Here is a 23,608-nt window from a genome sequence, read left to right on the forward strand (position 1 = left end):
CTCCATCAGCAGGCTTCCGATTAAGATGAAATGGGAACAGTTCACATCCCTTTTCGAGCTGTTGTTGTAGGCCAGGGGTCTCGGGCCGCTGCGGCCCACCAAGCTCCCAGCACACCCCCCCCGGAGTTATTTCCTGCAGCCACCAAGCTCCCCTCCCCGGCCGCCCCTCCTCCCCCCCAGCGCACTGCGTCCCTGCTCCTCTGCCTACCTCCCGGCGCTTCCCGCCGCCAAACAGCTGTTTGGTGGTGCTTAGCACTTTCCACGAGGGAGGGGGGGAGGAGTGGGGAGCCACATGCTCAGGGGAGGAGGCGGAGAAGAGGCGGGGCAGGGGCAGGGATTTGGGGAAGGGGCGGAGTTGGGGTGGGGACTTTGGGGAAGGGGTTGAAATGGGGGCGGGGAAGGGGTGGGGCCTAATTGAAGGGGTGGAGTGGGGGCGAGTCCGGGGGCAGCGCGGGGGGGCTTTTGTACCTTTATATGAACAGGTGTCAGTGGTGCAGCCCTCGGGTCAATGTACTAGTCCTCATGTGGCCCTCGTGGTGATTTGAGGTTGAGATCCGTTTTAGGCTATCCATTTGCTGACTCAGAAACAGAGCTGCTTGGGATTTTGAACCTCCCTTTCCCCCACAAAAAAACAAAAAAAACTTTTGACACATTTTCTTTATAATTTTCTTCAAAAGGTTTTTGGTTTTATTTGAAAAACCATAAACCTGAAAACTGATTTTAACTGGGTATTTTGTTTGCATTCACAGGGAAAGGCCTAAACAGCAGGCAAACATAGGAAGTGGACCTGATGCAAAAATGAATCAAGAATGGTTAAATTTGGAGTGGATAGCTACTTCACTTTTTATGGTCCCAAGGCAGAAGTCCTAGGCAGAGGGCAGGCATGGGCTCCCCTATGGCCCTAAGATACTACCTAAAGACTGTGGGGTTGTATCTTTCCAACCAAGGGGAAGGGCTATGGCATGGGGAGGGCAAAGGACTTATTTGGAAGCCGTTTTGTTGTGTCTGGACTTCGGTTTACCCTGGAAGTAGAGGACCTTTTCAATGTGGCCATTGAGCAGGAAACCACTTCTAAGCACAAGGAGGTAATCCAGTTGCCTCCTCTCTCTTCATATAAAAGCCCTTCAAATTCACTTATTTATGTGCCCTATCCAGTACTCCATATTATGCTGTACACTTCTGCTAATTAACTATATTTTTCTTCAAATGTAATAGCCAAAACTGGGGTATTGTACTCCAAAATTAGTGTAGGCAATGCTTTATTGATAGCACCATCCCTAGAGTTATGTCTCCTTTGAAATAAGCCAACATCTTACTGGCCTTTTTACTGTTTCTCCTAGCAACTCAAATCAAGGGCCTTTTCTGCCTTTACTTCATTTTCATATGTCAGGTAATGAAAATCTTCTAACCACTAAGGCAATTTTAAAATATGTTTATTCTTAACTTTCTGTCTGTATAATATTTGTATTTTTGTGAGGTTTTATGCTCAGAGGTAAAAAAGAACAATGCTATTGATTATAGGTTAACTAAATTCTCCATTGCAGTTGTTTTAAAACACAAAAATTAACTTAGTTCATTACAATATATCTAATAAATATTATAATGCGACTTGGTTGTTTTTATTATCTGAATTATTTAAACACCCCTAACTTGTCTATCTACCATCTGGTATATGTAGCTTCTGCTTGCCTATTCCACTCTGTCCTTACGTCTTATTATCTTTGGCCTGGTCTACACTGCGGGGAGGGGGATCGATCTAAGTTACGCAACTATGTGAATAACGTAGCTGAAGTCGACATACTTAGATCTACTTACCGCGGTGTCTTCACTGTGGTAAATCGATGGCTGACGTTCTCCCATCAACACCTGCGCCTCTCGCCCTGGTGGAGTACCAGAGTCGACGTGAGAGCACTCGGTGGTCTATTTATTGCGTCTAAACTAGAGACGAGAAATTGACCCCTGCTGGATTGATCGCTGCCTGTCGATCCAGCAGGTAATGTAGACAAGCCCTTTGTCTCAACTTGATTTGATTTATTGATTTAAAGGAGTAATCAATATAGTCAAACACACTCTAAAATGCTTATAAAACTAAAATCCCCTAATTCAATCCAGAATAATTTAAATTAACAAGAAAGCTTCTCCTAAAAAACATAGGGATTTCTTAATTTTGATGTACCTTCAATACAAAGAGACTCATTTTTAAACCTCTTATTTTTAACTTCAACGAAAGATGAGACTTCATAAAACAAACTTTTCTTTTCAGTTTGATCAGGGGAACACATCTTCAACCCCTCTACCCACTGTGGGAAGCAGGAGAGTTTAGAAACCAGCATGTTGCCACTGTAATCCACCATGTAATCCATCCATCCACTTTATTCCTAAATAGCCCAGCACAGTGCAGTAGTTGCTGCCCACAACTGATAAGGAAGTTCAAGAAATTGATAACCGGCTACAAGTGATATAGATGCAGGTTACAGAAATGGAAAGTAAAGTTTCAAACATGAAAATATGTTTCCCCCTTTTAGGAAAAAAAAACAGATTGATAAAAATAAAACTGAAAATAAATTAAGTGCCATTTCTACATCCCACGGTCTTGTATAGAAAACCCTTTTGGTATGACTTATTGAAGGAAACTAACGATAGAGATTCAGAAGAAATTAGCAGGGGTAATTACTAGCTAATGTTACAGGCTGGCACAGTTGGGATGGGTTGAGACTCATCCCCTCACAAAGAATTCCTGGAAGACTAGGTTCACAAATGATAACTTGAAAGATTCTTCCACATGGATTAGCCCACAATATTTTTCAAAACTAAAAAGTAACAAAAAGCCAACAATTGTGTAAGTGCTTATGCTGGACCTTTCATCAAAATTACTGTCTCTGAACCAAATTCTGATCTCACTGAAGTCAATCAGCGCTCCAGGCTATGACAGTTTTCAAAACTGGACACTTGCATATGCTCTGTTTTAAAATTTTGCAGTTAGTTACTGGAAAACATTTTCATTGGTTCAAGAATAACAAACAAGAAATTTGTAAAACTTGCATAACAAAATTAATATTTCTTACAATTATCTTCCTGCTACATTATCAATTACATAAAATGACAGCAAAAATTGAAAACCAAAGAGAAGATTTTGCTTTTAGAAAATCTCTCTCCAAGTTATTTCCCCTCTTTTAACTGTTAAACTATCTACTTCCCTTTCCTAAAAAAACAAACAAAACAAAAAACAAATATCACACACACACATACACAATTTTCTGCTTTGCTAATGTTATAGGAACATAGGAAATGTTAATTTTTACAAATGCTGAGCACCCGTAAATCCCATTTATTTCGATACCAGCAGCTGGTGCTCAGCACCTCTGAAAATCAGGCCATTTATTTAGGTCTTTAAGTATGGATTTAGGTGCTTAACCTAAAATAAGGGTAAGATTTTTTAAAGCATTTAGGCACCTAAAATGCAGCTAGCCGCCTAGGCACATAATTCCCTTTGATTTCAATGGCAGTTAGGCACTTTTGAAAACCCATTAGGTGTCTCTCTGCATCTTTAGGTACCTGAATACCTTTAAAATCTGGCTCACAGCACTCTGATCCTGCAATCTGATCCATGCAGGAGGATCCCTGTGCTCATACATTGTCTCATTGACTCCAGTGGGAGTCCAATCAGGTGTAAGGGACTATTCGCATATATCACTTTGAAGGATCTGGGCCCAAATTTGAAAATGTGGGCCTGATCATATATGATAAATTACATAAATATGAGATTATTCATACTATTTTTACAGCATCTTCCATCTTCACAATGGCCTGTATCCTGTCCCCACTGAAGGAAATGAAAAATCTCCCATTTAATTCAGTGGTGCAGGATCAGGCTCAAATTAAGTGAATTCACACAGCACTCTGGAAATGCTCACACCTCAGGGATGGAGGGTTGTAGCCAGCCAGTGTACAATATGCTACACAGCAATGTGGGAAAGGAAATATTGTTTTATCAAGGACCTCAGAGCAAACCACTTCACTGCTCTTATGAAAAGCGCCACTGGATCTTTAATAGTCACACAGACAGAACTTGGCTTTTACGATCTCATACAATCACAGTAATATGTTATGATTATTTAATCAGCTTTTAGAAATAGGAAGTGTTAACATTGCTGATATTTGAGTATGGTTTGTAGGGTGCAGATGAACTTTCAGACCTGGATATTTAGACCACTAAGGTATCCATATCCCTTCCAGAGACCTGGGGATCTCTGCTATAAGATGCTTCTTATCTCTTGAAATGCCATTGTGCTGGTGTAAAGAAACTAATTTAGTTTCCCTTTAGCAAGTTTGAAATTTGAGGGATCTGGATTAGCTCTGTCTCAAGACACTGTTTTTGAGTTAGTATTAATTTGTATTATTTATTAATTACCAATTATTAATTTATTATTATTATTATTTTTAAATTGAACTAAAATCTTTCAGGGAATGTTCCAAAAGCCACATAATTTTATATTTGCTAATGTTTTTATTTTGACCCTACGTCAGTAGGTATATATGTAAAAATACTAGTATCCAGCGATCTCTCTCATGATCTCACATCTGTTGCACTTCAGTTGTTCTACCTAAAAGGTAGAATACATTTGTCACCTTAACTGACCCTTATTTAAGCCAGTCTGGAAAAAAATAATACAACTTCTCGGTGCACTGTGGTAAAAATGCTCCTTTTTTTTTTGTCAAAATGCTCCTTTTTTCATAAGAAGTGAAGGAAAACTATTTTGTAGACTAGGTCTTAAATAAAAATCAGTGTTCTCATTCACCGCCTGATGAACGATAGGTACAGAAATATACAGGATCTTTTCTAGCACTGTGTCAACTTGGCTGTCAGATAGCTGATGAAATTTGAAGCTGCACCTGAATCTAAACTATGTCTTTGGGTTTGTATTTTATATGCCTTCTTTTAATCAGTCACTTTATGATTTATAGAATCCAATTCTCCTCTCACTTTTGTTGGTGTAAACGAGGAGTAACGGGATTATACTGGGGTAAAATTTCAATAAGATGAGAAACAGGCCCATAGACTTACATTGTTTCAAATGTTTATTCTGCAAAATAAATAAAGTAAATTGAGGGTCTTTTCTTGTGTTATGAAATGTTTTGTATAACAACAACAAGATTTCAGATGAATATTCAGCTCTTTTACAAGTTTCTGTATTCAGTACTACAATTTCATTTCCCAAGTACCTTCATATGTAACAGCACTATCTCTACTACTATATTTATAGATTTTTTTCCCAGCATTTCCACTGTAAATATGTCTTGTTGGGCAGGGGTGCAGAAGTGCACAATGGTTTGAGTTAACTGTTGTGTCACCATTCAATTTAAACTTCCTGGATTTTTATCACTTAAGTCAAACCATTCATATATTTCAGATTCGCATTACTAGCCCAGGACCGTTCATATGATGGGCTATAATCAATAAATCAGATGTCAGTGGTGATTATTCTGCATGTCAGTTTATACACTTACAGGGTACTGGCATATATTTTGTTATTGCCACCTCCTCAGCACCAACCCAAGTGTTGTTATTCTTGACTCAGAGTAACTACAAGAAACCAAATTCCATCTGTTTCCACCAAAAGAAGTAAATAAATGAGATTCTCAACAGAAAACTCATCTTCCTGACACCACATCCATGCTTGTATCTGTGGTAAGGAAATTCATGCTCAAGGGAAATTGCATGAAGTAAACAATCTTCCTTCCCTCTAAGAAATCTGCTTGATCTTTTAGTCATGCAAGTTGACCTATTTGAAGAGAACTAAAGCAGATATAATGACTCCTGTTTCCTAACTAGCCACCCAATAGCACAATGCAATTTTAAGCATCTTTTTATTAGTGAATAAACAAAAATTGTTTTCATTGCCACCAAACTGACCCTTATTTTCAAATACTTCATATTTTATCTGGAGCCCATTTTGAATATCGAGTAACATACTTTGAAGGTGGTTATATTACACTTTGTCCCTCCCATTTTATAGTATTCTAGCTATTCAGACCCCACTGTGAAGAAAAAATAGATCAAAATATCTAATGTATTTGCAGAGTCTAACACTATCACAAGATTGTACTCAAAAATAGAAAAATTAAATTTAAAACAGACTTGACAAAATATCAAGTATACAAATACTAAAAGGACCAACCAGTTAAGTAAAAATACAGAAATAAGGATTCAATTCTGCAAATCTTTTCTCACATGAATAGCCCTCACTCCCATGAGTAGTCCCATAGGTTTTAATGAAACTACTCATGATATAGGGGTTTGCAGGATTGTGTTCTCTTTTTGTATTTTTACTTAATTATTGGTTCTTTATTTTTTATATTTGGGTGTTTCGGAGCAGACAAAGATCAGAGACACAGGAGACACTGATGGCTTGGAGGTCACACGAACACAAGATAGTGTGTAGATCAGGTATGAATTGTGCATTGCTGAAGGAGATTATGTGAGGATTGTAAAGAGGCAATTCGTCAAGAAAAGGTCAGAGAGTGAACCATTATGAGTAAAGATTAGGTCAGGAGAATGACAATGGTGATGAATGGAGGATTTGATCTAGTTCTGGCAGCTGAATGAGGAAGCTAGGGAGAGGACACAAATGAAAGCAAAAGTCAGAGGGGTCTTTCATGTGGAAGTTAAATTTGCCCAGGTTGTGGGTAAGGGAGCTGGAATAGAGGAACACAGAAAGCCAATAGTCAAAATCAGAGCTTGGAGGACTATAGACAACAGTGTTGTGAGGAGAAGAGAAGAACTAAAGGAAGTGTACTTCAAGGATCTGAAAGGAATGGGAGATAAATGATGAAGGTAGGGGATGGAAGTAGCAGGTGCAGGATAGCATTAGATCCATCATCCTATTCCCTGATCTATTATTTGTAGCTTTCTCATGTTACATAATCATATCATCTAGTAGACTGTAAACTCTTCAGGGCAGGGAATCTGTTGTAAGATGCTCAGCACATGAATAAATAAATAAATAATAATAATTAATGGCACTGTTTGTTACTTTCTTTTGTAAATACATCTAGTTTACATTATGAAAGCAAAAAATCAATTTTCTTATTTTTAAATAGCCCTCCACAAAGTCTATAATTCACCTATCGATGTGTTATATGATCTGACAAAACTATATAATGTCATGCCCATAAATATGAAGGTACTATTTAATATGCCTGTGTCATTGTTTTTGAACTAGTCACAAAAGATCAATACATTCTTTATTTAAAGCACAATATATAACAGCATATATAAGTTTGTACAAATACTGCTGTATGATCTACAAACACACACTCCCACTCCACCAAAACTTGGCCCAGGCTTCCCCAGCTCATTTGTTGGCTATAGCAGTGTCAGGAAGAAAACCAGTAAATTAGGGGATTACAGCAGAAAGTAACAGAATTCAGTCATTGTAGTTGTGGGTATCTGATAAGCACCTGCGTAAGTCTGTCAGACACAGTTTCAATAGACCTCAGCTCCTGCTCTGCCTCCATTCCTACCCTGCAGCTGCTTGTCCTCTGTGCCTCATTTGTGCTGCTGGCCCCAAGCTTCTCTGGTCCTTATTGGAGGCTTGAACCCTCCTCCCCCCTATCTCTACAACCTCCTTCTGTTTTTCCTGTGCTTGTTACTCACCTCTGTCTCACTTGTAACCTTTTTCTATAATTAAAACTGATGCAGGTGAAACAAGCAAACCCCTAACAGAAGTGGGTGGGAGGTGTGCAAATTGTGAGAACGGCCAAGGACCTTCATGGTTTATAGAGCCAGAGTAGTAGTATAGTTAAAAATCACTAAAATACTGACTTGAAATTTGAATGCACATTTCTCAGCTTCTACATGAGTGCATGTTCTACTCCTAGAACTACATTTCTCCTTTTTTTTTTTCTTTCTTTTTTTTTTTTTTTGGTATAAATACACCTCACGTACAACCCTTTCCACTGTGATATTTGGAGTTGAGGATAGTTAATAGTTGTGATGTACTTGGAGTCTAAAAACTGTAGCAATAGTTGAAGTCGCTGGCATTCTACAGCGAAAAATGTAATCTGTGTTTTTAAAAGATGGTTTAATTGCTTACCAATTATGCAGAACTGAGAAATATAGCTATGCTTCCAAGATAACTACCCAAATTGCTACTGTTGACACCCTTGCTATCTCACAAATTGTAAGAACAATATCCAGTCTTCAAAACTCAAATAAAGTTAGTCTATTATTTAGCATTAGCTTTCCTAAAATTTTATAACATTTCAGATAACTTGTTGGACACAGTGATCCTCTAAAATATAAGTGAGTTCAGCTAGTTTTGTTCCTAGGTGAAGAACTTGGTTCATGTAAGATCAGTTTCTGCAGTCCTTATTCAAACAAAACTTTAATTTAAATTAATGGGAGTGTAGCCCAAGTAACGATGGCAGGATCTGATCCCTAATCCAAGTTACTAGAAATAATAACAATCAGCTTTCATTGATCTTTACTTTTTTTCCCTTGTAACTTTCCCCTCTTTTCCTGCACTTACTCTATCAAGCTGAGAAGAGTTCTGAGCCTTTTATGCTACTCAAGTTATACATCACTATTTAACATTTAATCAAAATCTTTACGTGGCTAACAAGATATTATTAAAAGGACAACATTCTTCAGTTAACATGCTGCTTAAAACTTCTCCAGAATTATGTGTTATCGTAAATGTTAATGGCCAAATTCAGGATGACTGTGCAGCTATCTCCCAAATGGCACGTAAGGGCTAGATTCACAAAGGAACATAGGTGTGGGGATGTTGAGTATCACCATGCCTAACCTTTATCACTGGAATTTGCAAAGCCCGAGTTCAGCACCTCCACTCCCTATACAACGAATAGGGAGAGACAGGCACCTCAGAATGGAATTCACATAAGCCATCATGCTAGGCGACTCCTACCTAAACTAGCCAGCAGGAGGTGCTGAGGGGCGCATGCTAAGCCCTACCCCAGGGGTGGCCAACCTGTGGCTCCGGAGCCACATGCAGCTCTTCAGAAATTAATATGTGGCTCCTTGTATAGGCACCGACTCCGGGACTGTAGCTACAGGTGCCAACTTTCCAATGTGCCGGGGGGTGCTCACTGCTTAACCCCTAGCTCTGCCACAGGCCCTGCCCCCACTCCACCCCTTCCCACCCCCTCCCCTGAGCCTGCCATGCCCTCGTTCCTCTCCCCCCCTCCCCCCGAGCCTCCTGCACGCCACGAAACAGGTGATCAGGAGGTGCAGGGAGGGAGGAGGAGGCACTGATCGGCGGGGCTGCCAGTGAGTGGGAGGCTCTGGGAGTGGCAGGGGGGAGTGGATGGGGGGCTGCTGACATATTACTGTGGCTCTTTGGCAATGTACATTGGTAAATTCTGGCTCCTTCTCAGGCTCAGGTTGGCCACCCCGCCCTACCCCTCTCTCAGAGATAGGCACCTAAGTCCAGGCTGCAGGGAGGCACCTTCCTCTGCTTGGGATTCTCAGCTGCCAACCCTCTCTTGGAGTTAGGTACCTATACCATTTTTGCAAGAAGCTGGCGGGTGGAGGGTGGGGGAAGAGGGGAGGAAATAAATAATGAAAAAGTCATTAGACCAGAGAGAGAGAAAAAGCAAACATAAGAGTGGCTCTGTAGAACACTCACGTGGGAGACCCAGCCAGGATCCAGTCCCAAGCTCCAATGACTTTTTAAATGATTGATCCACAGTGGAACAGTTTCAATAGGAGAGACTAAGGATGTATCTACATTGCAATTGAACACTTGCGGCTGGTCTGTGCCAGCTGACTCGGGCTGGGGGGACTGTTTAATTGCAGGGTCCTAGAGCCCAGGCTCCAGCCCAAGCCCAGAAGTCTACATTGCAATTAAACAGCCCCTCAGCCTGAGCCCAGCAAGCCAGAGTCAGCTGACATGGGCCAGCTGTGGATGTCTAATTGCAGTGTAGACAGACCCTTGGAGACCCCACATCAGATTATCCCATAGCCCACTGGCTAGGGCACTCATCTGAGAGGTAGCAGATCCCTGTTCAAAACTCTTTGCCCCCCTCAGGTGGAGGGGAGACTTAAACCAGAGGTCTCCTAGGTGGGTACCCTACCACTGGGCTAAAAGTTATGAGGGAGGTGATCCTCCTACTTCTCCTTTTTACTCTACCCCCCACCATTTTGTGTAAGCTTGCCTACTAGGGCCTGATCTAGTAGGTAAGGCCTGTGCATGCTTGCCAGATTGGGCCCCACAGGCAAGTTAGACAGAGGAATGCTTAACTTCCCCCTCATTGTACATTGCGCTGCGGCTTGAACATGCAGACACCTGGTATGTCACTGCAGTATGTATGCTCAGAGGCAGAAATATAGGTGCCTAAGGAACTTTTACTGCACAAATTTAGGCAAGTTTAGGTGCCTATGGGATTCAGCAGTGGCTGAATGGGGGTTATGTAAATCCCCATGGGGACTGATTCTGGGATTTAGGTGCCTAAAGTGAATCTAGCCCCTATATGTACATGTATTTGGAACATGTATTCTGTCCAGCAGTGGTCCTATGCATCTTCTGCATGGCAGTAGCACAAATAGCATGCACAGGTCTTGTTGATGGGTCATGGAGTTTACACATGAGAATTTTGTCCCCTAATTTGTAGGCCCCTCACCAGAATGCCTCTTTACAGATTCTGTCACAGAACACCTATTAAGTGGCCTCTTGAAACCAATGGGAGTTAAGTACCTAAATCCTTTTGAAAAATCCTACTATCCTGCATCCTCAGGCACCTATATCCCTGTAAAAAATTCCAGCCTAAGTGACTTAGGAACCTAAACCCCATTTTCAAAAATTGTTTAGACTCCAAAGTCCCACTGATTTCCAATGAGATTTAGGTTCCTAACTCACTTAGCTGCTTTTGAAAACGTTACCCAGTCTAAAATACTTTTGTAATCTGGAATCATAACATAATACACTTTTTATTTATTTTTTCCTACCAGTGCCAAACAGGCTCCTATATCAGAAACATAGACAATTACAAGGCGGACATAAAGTATTAACAACAATGTACTGTTCAGTACCCTGAACAAGTACTGCCAACCAATACTGACTACCTTAATTATCGAACAGATATCAGTTATTATCAAATACAGATCAGCTCCTGCATTTGTTATTTCATCTCCAGTGGTAAATGTTCTCAGTGATGTTAATTGATCATGACTGATTTTGCTGAAATTATCACAGCTTAGATAATAATTAATAATGTAATAGTATTAAAAAACTATAGTAATAAGATCATTTTACCGAATATAACAACAAATCCTTAATTTGTTACCAATGACAGCTTGTAACACATTTCTGGCATTACACACCAATACCAGAAGACATATGAAATATTTCCAGTGTACAGTGTTTATCTTCATTTGTTATATTGTGCTAAAGATAAAAGCTCTGTATAAAAACTGATGGTAGAATACAGCCCTTTTATCTTTAAAGTTTTTTACATGGTTTTCCAATCTAGATTATGATAATAGGTAATAAATAAACTAATTAATTATACAGGTTTACTTTCATTTTGGTCAAGTAAAAAAAAAAGATGCATGTTCCATAAACCCAGACAATTTAAACAAGATGAGATGAAATGTTTGATTAATGAAACGATGGTCTTAGTGACAGAGAAAAGTTTTGTCTCTTAATAAGTGCAGTCATAAAAGAACTAGAAATTTACAATGAATAAACTCCTATTCAGATTCAATATAATAGCTATTACAACATGCTATATATCACAGAACTAAGACTAGAATGACAAATTGCCTCCTCAAATTAACCAACCTTTCTAAATCTCTGTTAGCATCACAGAGAAATGCATTTCCACAACCTTCTCTATAGAATAAACAGCTACAATGACATCAATATCATCTTTAAACAATGAAGTCTCCTAACTAACCACTAAAACTCATTGGATCTTAAATGTCGACTGTGATATATTTTAATTCCAAATTATTGGGAAGTTTAATTTATAACTAGAACAACTTTTAACATATATACTGGAATTAAATTAGTCACATATGTTAGTTATACTTTCTCAGTCAGCTTCACAGGCACTTTCATAAGTGTATGTAGGCTGACACATGTCATTCACTTTTGGCCAATTCCTAGTCCCCCTGAAATCAAAGGGAATTTTGCCAGTGACTTAATGGGATCAAGGTTTGGCCTTTGTGAAGTTTAAAGTTTTACTTATGCTTTTGTGAGTATCCAAGTCCATTTCTATACATCACTTTGGTTCAAACAAAATGGCAGAGCTACACTGTTTTCTATATGGTAAGATTAAAACTTTATATCTGGGCTCTTTTGTTAATTGCCACTACATTAGCAAATTGTAAAGGATTTTTCTAGGACTTATGTTACATCATTAAAGACCCACTGACACCTCATGGAGACTACAAAAAATACTCTCACTGTCCCAACTGCAAAAGCAAAGAGTAAAGAAACTACATATAATTTTGAAAACAAAAAATTTGATTTTGTAATAAATTATTCACATGTTTATCCTCTGGCAACACTTTTACACCTACCTATTCACATAGGTTTAAAATAGAATGTATAAAGCACCCACTTGTGTTTGTAAAGTTTTTGTAACAAATACTGATATTCCCACTTTTTCTAATGACGTTTTTGAAATCAAACATTGCTCTTTTGTGACAATAAAGTTGTTAAAATGTTGGCCATAGCCAAAGCAAATCTGCACTTACCCCAGCGTTGTCATAGTGACGATGGTGTACCAGAAGGCCGCAGGGATACTGGTGAACTTGCTGGATGACGAACCTTTCTCTGCATAGAACATGACCGTGGCAAAGATGATGATGGCCATGGTCAGTGAGAAGAGGAGAAAGCCCAACTCCGAGGCGCAGCTTTTTAGCGTGTAACCCAGGATGCGCAGCCCCTGTGAGTGGCGGGAAAACTTAAAGATCCGGAAGACACGGAAGACACGCAATGTCACAAAGGCCCCACTGACATCCTCATTATCTGTCATCACCAGACCAATGTAATAGGGCATGATGGCCACTACATCAATAACACTCATGACACTGCGCACAAACTTGTAGCGGTTGGGGGCTGCCACCAGACGCAGCAGATACTCAACAGTGAAGATCATGACACAGGCAGTATCCAGGCAGAAGAAAGCCACAGCATAGCGCTCCCCACAGGGCAGGTCCTTGATGCGACCAGGGTTTACCCCACAGGGCACTGTCTCCACCACATTGGCAATGACAGAGATAGCAATGAAGAAGCCAGTGACATAGTAGAAGACCAGGGCCAGTGTACTTGTGTGTGGATTTTCGAAGGCCCGCCACATTCTCTCCCGAGTTGTCATGGAAGGCAGGGAACACTCAGCCGCATGATCCTGATCTGCATCATCCTGCAGGCGCTCAGCATTCTCACGCCGGCGATCCTTGTACTCCTCATAGCAGCAGTCGCCTATGATCTCAGGGATGATGCCAAAGAAGGCCAGCTCCTCGTCATAAGCTGATATACATTCTTGTCGAGGGTAGTGCAGCTTCCCTGTACGATAGAAGTTGAGGATGTGACGGAAGATGTCAGGATCCCGGTCAAAAAAATACTGCTGTGTCTCTGCGTGGTAAAAAAAGTCCCGCTCCGAGCTGCCCAGCAGTGTATCAGGGTAGCGCTCCAGGGTGTCCTGCCATGTCTGGAACTGGGTACCACTCACGTTCAGCACAATCAGAGAGTCCTGGCTTCGCTTTCTCTCCTGCCGGGGAGCAGCTGGCATGGGATTTGTGGCCACTGGCATCCATCCTATGGCTGCTGCCCGCGCAAATGGCAACCAAGCTGCTACTCCTGCTGCCATGGTCCAACCTGCTACAGCAGCTGCTGCTGAGGGATCACTTTAGAGCCAATCTAGGCTTGGCCACTAAAATATAAATTTAAAAAATGAATAAATAAAAATGCTCACACAATATCAATGTACTGAACATTATTTATTTATTTATTTATTAGCACTGGTATCATTTAAAGACTTGTCTTGTCTCCTCCCTTTCCCTTCCCTGTGGCTTAAGATAATAAATCAGACTATTGGGAAAGTCATCATGTACTGGTGTTCAAAAAAACCTCACCCTCCCTACCAGCTGGTTCCTGTGAAGAAAGGTCTGTCTGTTGCATACAGACACAGCCTACGAAGGATGTGCACCCAGCAGCCAGCTAAGGCCAGCCACCTGGATCTAGGGGAAGATCTTTCTGCCCTAGCGATGTGCGCCCACCGGACTCTCCTCCCACCTGTTCCTGCCAGAAGAGACAAGCAACTGCCGCTGGCGGCGGGATGGGCGCTGGAGAGAGGCGCCGGCAGCCGCGGATCCGTTCCAGCCGGGGGCTACCGCAGAATTTCTCCCCAGCCCCTCCCGCCCTGCACAACGCTAAGTGGCCGGGCTGGAAGGGGAGTGGGCAGGCGCAGGCGGCCGCCCCTTCCCTATTCAGAGCCCCAGCGCGACGTCGGGACTGATCCCCCTGCCTGGTTGCCCCTGGGATTTCGGCCTCGGGAGAAGGGGCAGGGGGAGCCCGCGGCCGGGGGAGGAGCTCAAGGCGACAGCCTTAAACTTCACGGCAAGTTTTCTTCCAAGAAAACACGCTGGAGCAGAGCGTGACGCGCGGGGGAACCCCCGACGGAGGGGGCGGATGCTTGCTGGCTAGGGGGAAATCGGGACTGGGGTGCTGATGCGGGGATGGGGCGGGGTCCAGAGTCGGGAGGAGAGCAGCGCAGAGCCGGTGCGCGGGGGGGGGGCGGGTCAGAAGGGCTCCCGGCGAAGGGGAATAGCCAGTGGGGCGCTGAAGCATCCAGGCGAAGGGGTTGTTGGGGGGGGAGGAGCCTGCTGGTGAATGGGGGGCTGGGGCGGGAGAATAGAAGTTTGGGGAAGGGGGGGCTGAAGCTGGAGTCGGGGAGGGAAAGACGCGTGGGAGCGTTACAGTGATTGTGGGGCTGGGAGGGGAAACAACACGGGTTGGGTGGGGATAGAGAGTTAGGGGGTCTCCATAGTGCAGGGGGGTCAGGGAGGGGTGATGGTAAGAGGAGCTCATGCTGAGGCTAGGGAGGCAGGGGGTTAGGGGGACTCCATAGTGCAGGGGGTGTCAGGGAGGGGGAAGAAGGGCCAGGCAGTGTCTGGGAGGGGTGGGGGGTTGTGAGGCCTCATGCAGGAGGCTTAGGGGGTCTCCATAGTGCAAGGGGGCAGGGAAAGGGTCAGTGAGCCTCGTGTGGGATTAGGGGGAGGGGGGCTCGTGGTACGGATGGTGTCAGGGAGAGGTTTGGAGCGGGAGCCGAGGCTTAGGGAACCTCCCTGGTTACTCTGGCCGGGTGCAATTTGCCGGCTAGAGGCAGGGACCTCCCGCCCCAGGCTCGGCTCTCCCTCCCCCGGCCCGGGTGCAGCCCGCGGTACGTACCTGGCAAAGTCTGGCCAGAGCGCTCACTTGCATGGAGATTGTCGGGAAAGGCGGAGAGACGGGAGCTACTGAGAAAGCCAGCCCCGAGCCAAGGGGCCAGAGCTACCGGGGCTTCCCCCTCCGCCGCCAAGCACCACCAGCAACAAGTTCCAGGGTGGGGGGAGGAAGCAGCGTAATCGCGCCTGGCAAGTTAATGCAGCGCGTCTTTCCCGAGGAGCAGAGCTTGCGGCGGGGTGGCCCCTGTCAGGAGGGAGTCGCGCCGCTGCCCATGCCGCCGGGCTGCTGAGGGGCTGCAGATGGCCGCGGACTGGGTGGGGAAGAGGCACTGGCGAGGCAGAGGGCACAGCAGGGTTTCTCTCTCCTGCCCCTCCAGTGGGTGGGCCATGCCTCGCCAAGCTGGGAGAGGAGCGGCTGCTGCTGCGGCTGCAGGTTGTTATTTTCCAGGCGGCTGCTTCTCCTTTCCGCTCCTGCAAATGCCACCGAAGGAAGCAGCCCGGCGAGGTGGCGTGAAGGAGGAGGACATCGATCCGGGAGAGGAACAAAGAGAATTACAAATCGTTACACGCCGGGTTGCGGTGCAGGCGAGGACACGGGGTGTGTGTTTGTGGCTCGTGTCCGCGCGGCTCAGTCCACCCCCTCATTGGCGGCGTAGTTAGTTGGCTGCTGCCTGGGGCGGAGGTCAAACTCTGGATACGGCATAGAAGAGACGATTAGGGTGATCTCTTTGAAGTGCTAGTTCCTTGCAACAAAGGGGGGAAATTAGTTGCTTAAGGGGAAAAAATCAAATTACAGACTGGAAGTGAAGTATTGCGAGACTTTTTAATAGCAGCTTCATTCCTCTTTGTAGTTCCCATCGCATCCCTTATCCAAATTGCTTTTCTAGCTTTCAAGAAAGGCGATCGGTGGGACGGGTGCTGAGAGCATTTTCATCCTTCTGTCCTTTCTGTTGCCTTTTAAAACAATCCACCCTTTTCTCATCACTAGGTGGCGTGTGGATGACGAGTTAATTCCTCACCTTTCCTAAAACTGCCCTGCTGTAGGGACCGAGGGAGAGAAGCAATCTGCACCCAACTAATCGTTCTTATTAGAAGATCTAATTAGAACCAAAATTACCAATGGGGAAAGATTTGTCCAGTAATTAGAAAAATCCATCGGGTTTTTATTTTGTAATCGCTACAGTAGTTTTTAAGGGTGTGGCTTTTTTAAAAACAGAGATTGTAAATTTAGGCAAATTGTGCATCTTTCAGTAAAAAGTACAGAAGTTAGTGATATGGTTTCCTAAATTTGAAATTCTATTTTACTAGTATCTTGTAAGCAAAACGAATGCTTTGTATTTCAGAATTAAAATACTTAAAACAATCAGTCTTTTAAACTGAGTTTGCAAAAAGGTTGTTATTTCTCTTCTTCACTCATGTTTGATTTGGCTTAGTAATAACATGAAGATCTATAAATCTATCATATAGTAATTTGCCTCCTTCACATTTCAGTATCTGAAACAGTGCATTTTTAGCTAATTCTTTCACTGTTGTTATATCTCTGGACATAGCCTTAGAAGTCTGGCTTATAAGAAGGAGAGACAAATCACCACATCTGGCAAATCATTAAAAAGTAGGAAGTATAGCAAAGTCTAAAACGGTATATACTGTACTTTTAAGTGGACTTGGATGTTTTTAAATAGTATGGTTAACTTTTAACATGTAAAACTGTATTGTTTTGGATTCCTATTGAGTAAGAGTACTCTAGCATGAAAAATCTACACGTTCCCCTGAGAGATATTTGAAAAAAGTGAGTTTTCTACATAAATTAAGATATAAGGATCATGAAGTGTATAACCCATCTAATTTCTAAATTAGGAGAACTTTGGATCAGGAGCATCAAATCAAGCTTGCTAAAATAATATTAAAGGAAAAGGAGCCCTTCCATTATTTTATTAGAAGTGTTATGATTCATATCTAAATGCTCAGTATATTAATCCTACATTTTTCTGTTGTCAGCAACATGTATGCAGAAGTAACAGTGCTTTTTTTTAAAAAAAAGTTTGACTTTTAGTGTTGGGTAAAGCTTTCAAAATCTTTAATATTTTGCCCTTTAGAAAGCCTGCATCATTGTGAGCTTTTTATAAGACAATGCTTTAACATTATGTTAATTATAAAAAAAGCAATAAATTATTGATTATTCTTATAAAATGACTTGCTCTCCAATTTCCAACAGGTTGGTCAAGATATATGTAAGGGGCTTTAAATGTCAGTGATACCATTTCCCAATGCTAAATGAAAGGGCTTGCCTCTGATCTAGCGATGTCAAAAGGTAATATTATGACCACTAACAAAACATCTGATTGATGTTTTCATTAGTTCAGCAGCTTGTCATATAATAGTGAGGTCTCCTTTTTTAACAGCCTACAACAGTGGACAGCCTTTGCCTATAAAATGGTTAGCCCTTTGTTGTAATCTTTCCTTGTATTTTTGTTTTGCAGTTGTTGTTTTTTACAAAATTAAACTGTGCAATCAGAACTCACACTCCCCTTCTCCCCACATACACACACACACACACACGGATGAGGATAGGTTCCCTTAAATAACTCACTGAAATTTTGACATTGCTTTAAAGATGCAACAACAAATATATTTAAAACCAGCTGAGTTGGAAGACAGGGTAGGTCAGGATATTTGGATAATTACATCTTGAAACTTTCACTTTTAAGTCATAAATTTGAGGTCAAAAGTGATTGAAAGTAATGTCTTTCAGAGAACTCTGACTGTGTGAAATGTTTATGGTTTCAGTCCAGTTCCTGTTAAATAGGTGTCCACATCACAGAAATGATGATACTGTTCAGAAATAGTACCCTCAGAAGAGAAGCTAAGGATTTTACGGGTAAGCATATTCTACTGCCTTCTCATTCCAGCGTGAAATCCATTAAAAATATTACTGAGAGGCATTTCTAGAGAAACTTGAACATTACTTGTGTTCTAACTGTTCTGTGCATAGAGAATTTCAGTCTCCAGTATTCTTAATCCAGCACTTTCAGGAAGACTAATTTCATGTAAGTAAAAACTACCATATAATCAATTTGTCTCCTGAAGTCATAATCCTCTGTCTGTGACATCACTATCGGTTACTGGGAAATTGGCATGATGTGATAAAGAGGATTATGACTTCAAATAAGAATTAAGCAGGAGGAGCACTAAAGAGACAAAAAATCCCCAATAATTGAAATGGTGGAAGTGAATGGTGTTAGAGAATATAACAATAAAATATAAAATAAATTGCTTCTAAATAGTTTTTCAAAATTTTCTTATGAGGTGCCAAGAGGTCTCCATGAATTAAGCAAATTAAAGCCTGTGATGCCAAAGAATTATTGCATTTACTTGTCAATTTTCTTTAATGCATTCTTGATATATTTAGAGTTTTGACACCAAAAGCTTTCTTTGGTACACAAAATCATATGGTCTCTCTCTTAATAATTGATTTAGTAGTAAGTTAATACTCGAGCCTTAACTCACAAAATTATGATTAAAAAAATGGAATTATTTAAAGCCACATTGTCAGCTTTCCTAGGACAAGGTTATGGGGCTAGCAGCACCACTACCTCCTTTCTGGTCTCTCTGGCACCCCTTGAGGTGTGACCTATCTTGGGTTGGAGTCTTGTGATTCTTTTACTCTTAGGCCAGGACTTGGATACCAACAATTTATCACCCTACAGGGCACCTGCATTTCTTCCCTTCAGGATCTTGTGACTGACCAACAGCTTTCTTTAAAAAAATTATTTTTATTTAGCATTTGCACAAAGCGTTACACAATAAAAGGATATATTTTTTAAAAAGCCTACATGTTAAGAAGCCTCATCTAATGTGCCTCTTCATTTCAAACATTTCAACGTGGGTTTTCCTCTTAAATTACAGAAACAGAAGTGACCTGACTTACATTCTCCTAGAAAGCCCAGAGATTCTGTGACCCATCTTGGTCACCATTCACAGTATGACCTACTGTTCTTCTCTCCACACCTCTGCTTGTCTCTGACAGTGAGAGTCTCTTCATCTGGGTCTGTGTTGTTGTTTTTTTCCCCAGTGAGCAGGAGCATTCATCAGGGTCTATCCGGGAGAATGCCCTCCTAATGGCTGCTCCATTGTTTGGGCAGCTAGACCTATTCAGTCTCAATGAATTGTAACCACCTTCCTCATGACTGTGTCTCCCCTTTAGGTGCGGGTGTTGAAACTGTCTGATTTGATTTGAAGTAAAGCACATAAATCATGTTTTGTGAAAAGAATTGAAATATACAATTAATACCATAGGCGCTGACTCCATGGGTGCTCCTGGAGCACCCACAGAAAAAAAATAGTGGGTGCTCACCAGCCACCCACCCATCAGCTGTTCAGCAGTGGGCTGGAGGCACTCGGGGTGGGCAGAGGCGGAGAGAGGGTGGGGCCTCGGGGGAAGGAACAGGGTGGGGCCGTGCGGTGAAGCACCCACCCAGAAAAATGGAAGTCGGCGACTGGGATTAATACAGATAATTATAGTCATATATCAGCACAATCTTCAGTTTTCTGACCTTATTAAAATCTAGTTTGTCTTTTGACTGTAGCCCTGACAGCAAGATCAGCAAAATATTTTGAATTGGATTATAATTTTTATAAAAGGGGAAAAAATAATGGAAAATTATTAAGCAAGACTCAGGTCACTCCCCAGAGATCCATGCAGGAAGGATAATCTGTGTGCATGGATTTACCACTTTCCATGTGGAAAAAGAATGGTTGAATCTGCAGCACTATCCCTGGATCTTGTAAATGGCCTTCTGTGGGGCCAGGGATTGATGTGTGGAGAGAAGGCATGACATGGTTAGGGGAAAATGCACTACATGCACTGTTTCCCCACCAATTCCTCAAGAAGTCTACTTGAATGTAATCACAATTAATTTTATACTCTCTTTCCATGATATAGAAACATCCCTTTCCCTGTTTAGGGTAGTGTGTGAGCGAGCCAGAAGCCTCAGAGCTTCAGATGAACTTGGAGAATCTGCAGTTTCTGGGAAGCTGACTGCCTTGTAATTTCTGCACAGGGGTGAGGGAAAATCCCCTTCTCCCATGGATGGAGTAATCTGGAGGAAATTTCACTGAGGACAACCTCAAAGATCTTCCCCATGTTTTTCCATTAGAAGGGATGATCTGACCCCAAATATTTGCACTGCAGCTGTTCTCAACCAAGAAATATTTATTTAATCAGTTTTCTATAATGTTTCTTACATACCGTGAGTTCTAGAATATTTTTGAAAACCAGAATAAATATTACACTTAATAAATGCATAGGAAATACTAGTTGAAACTAGTAATATCTTACCTAATAGTGAAAAGATAAAAGCAAACTTTTAAACTTTATCCACTGTATATAATGATGGATTAATAGATATTTCTAATTTTAAATGCATGTTATTTATCTGATATCATCTCTTCAAAATGATATATAAGGCTCATTTATATACAGATTGGGGGCCTGATCCCCTGGAGAGCAAGCATGCCATTAAGTTTCATAGATTCCAAAGCCAGAAGGAACCATTATGATCATCTAATCTGACCTCCAGTTTAACACAGGCCTTAGAACTTCCCCCAAAATATTTCCTACAGTATATCTTTTAGAAAAACATCCAATCTTGATTTTAAAATTGTCAGTGATGGAGAACCCACTATGACCCTTGGTAAATTGTTCCAATGGTTAAATACACTGACTGTTAAAATTTTATGCCTTATTTCAATCTGAGTTTGTCTAGCTTCAACTTCCAGCTGTTGGATTGTGTTTATATCTTTTTCTGCTAGCTTGAAGAGCCCATTATTACCTAGTTCCCCATGTAGATGCTTTATATACTGTAATCAAGTCACTGTTTAACCTTCTGTTTGTTAAACTATGTAGATTGAGCTCCTTGAGTCTCTCACTATAAAACAGGTTTTCTAATCTTTTAATCTTTCTCATGTCTCTTCTCCAAACCCTATCCAATTTATCAGCTGCAAGGGTCCATGGACTATAACCTGAGTCTACAGAGCCTGATGTTCCCACAGTGCCATTAGGAGACCATGCAGAACCCCAGGGACCACTGTGGAGAGTAGGTGCCACTGTAAGTACCACCTATGGGAGCCAGAGTGACAGTACTCTGCAACCCTCTATTTGGCCAAGTGCCCTATTTAACCCCAGGGATTGGCCCACAAAGTTGAAACACAGACTTTGGCTGCTGTGGCTCCAGACTTCGCTTTGTCTTCTGATCCCATCCTGACTCTGACCCTGACTTCTGCCTCCTGACTCTGGCCTGGTATTGTCTCTGCTCTCTGGCTCTGACCCTGATTCCTGCCTCCTGATTCCAGCCTGGTACTACCTCTGACCTCTGGTCTCTGACTATCGACATGGTCTTCTAGCTAAGATAACTACAAGAGAAATACAGAGATCAAAAAAGCCCATTTACAAAGCAATTTCACAAAGGCTTTTGATCTTGTCAGTAGAAGCGCATACCCATGGTCTCTCCTCAAGACTGAAAGATGCCTACTAGTAGTGGACAGCAGAAATGGACACCATATTCCATCAGTGGTTGCACCAGTGCCAAATATAGGTAAAATAACTTCTCTATTGCTTGATATTTCCCTGTTTATGCATCCCAGGATCACATTTGCTCTTTTTTGGTCACAGTGCCAGGCCAGAAGTTCACATTCAGCTGATTATCCACCATGATGCCCAAATCTTTTTCATAAGAACATAAGACTGGCCATACTGGATCAGACCAATGATTCATCTAGCCTGATATTAAGTTTTCCAAAAGTGACTGGTGCCAGATGCTTTAGAGGTAATTAACAGAGCAGGGCAAATTATTGCATTACCCATCCCCTTTTTCCAGTCCCAGCTTCTGGCAGTTGGAGGTTTAGGAACACCCAGAACATAAGGTTGAATCCCTGGCCATCTTGGCTAATAGCCATTGATGGACCTATCCTCCATGAACTTATCTAATTTTTTTTTTTAGCCAATTGTACTTTTGGCCTTCATGACATCCCATGGCAATGAGTTCCACAGGTTGAATGTGTGTTGTGTGAAGTACTTCCTTATGTTTGCTTTAAACCTGCTCTCTATCAATTTCATTGGGTGACCCCTGGTTCTTGTTATGTGAAGGGATAAATAACACTTCCTTATTCACTTAATCTACACCATTCCTGATTTTATAGACCTCTATCATATCTCTCCTCAGTCTCTTTTCTAAACTGAACAGTTCCAGCTTTTTAATCTCTCCTTATACAGAGGCTGTTCCATACCCCTAATCATTTTTATTGCCCTTCTCTTTTTTGACCACCACTGCACACGGAACAGATGTTTACAGAGAACTAGCTACGATGACTCCAATATCTTTCTTGAGAAGTAACAGCTAATTTAGAACACATGATTTTGTATAGTTGAGATTACATGCATTACTTTGCATTTATCAACATTGAATTTCATTGTCTATTTTGTTGCCCAGTCACCCAGTTTTGTGAGATCCCTTTGTAACTCTTCGCAGTCAGCTCTGGATTTAACTATCTTGAGTAATTTTGTATTGTCTGCAAACTTTGCCACTTCACTGTTTATCCCTTTTCCAGATCATTTATGAATTTGTTAAACAGCATTGGTCCCAATACAGATCCTTGAGGGCCCCGCTATTTACCTCTTTCCATTGTAATAACTGACCCTTTATTCCTATTTTTACACCATGAGAGGACCTTCCCAGGATAGAGTTCCCCCATCCTATAAGTATGGCCTACAATCTTTTTTCCTAGATGTATATATTTACATTTAGCCATATTGTTTGCTTGCAGCCATTTTACCAAACTATACAGATTGCTCTAGATCAGTGATCTGTCCTCTTCATTATTTACCATTCTCCCCATGTTTGTGTCATCTGCAAACTGTCAGTGATGATTTTATGTTTTCTGTCTGGTCAGTTGATAAAAATGTTAAATATCATATGGCCAATAACTGATCCCTGTGGGACTCTACTTGATGATGATTCCTGGTTTATAGTTACATTTTGAGGTCTATCAGTTAGCCAGTTTTTAATCCATTTAATGTGTGCCATGTTAATTTTATATCATTCTAGTTTTTTAATCGAAATATCATGCGGTACTAAGTCAAAAGCCTTACAGAAGTCTAAATACATTATGTCAGCACTATTACCTTTATCAACCAAA

At 41.7% G+C, this 23,608-nt stretch overlaps 1 protein-coding gene across 3 annotated transcripts in view; it reads right to left on the minus strand.

Annotated features, from left to right (window-relative positions):
* KCND2 (potassium voltage-gated channel subfamily D member 2) overlaps nucleotides 1-13,839 on the minus strand; it is a 418,036-nt gene extending 404,197 nt beyond the window's left edge. For all 3 annotated transcript variants that reach the window (XM_065417548.1, XM_065417539.1, XM_065417557.1), the window contains exon 1: nucleotides 12,725-13,839. In XM_065417548.1, coding sequence (XP_065273620.1) covers nucleotides 12,725-13,839 — 1,115 coding nt within the window. The remainder of the gene's footprint in view (nucleotides 1-12,724) is intronic.
* Between the last annotated feature and the right edge of the window lie 9,769 nt (nucleotides 13,840-23,608).

Source organism: Emys orbicularis, chromosome 1 (genome assembly GCF_028017835.1).
Source record: "Emys orbicularis isolate rEmyOrb1 chromosome 1, rEmyOrb1.hap1, whole genome shotgun sequence".
Lineage (NCBI taxonomy): Eukaryota > Metazoa > Chordata > Testudines > Emydidae > Emys > Emys orbicularis.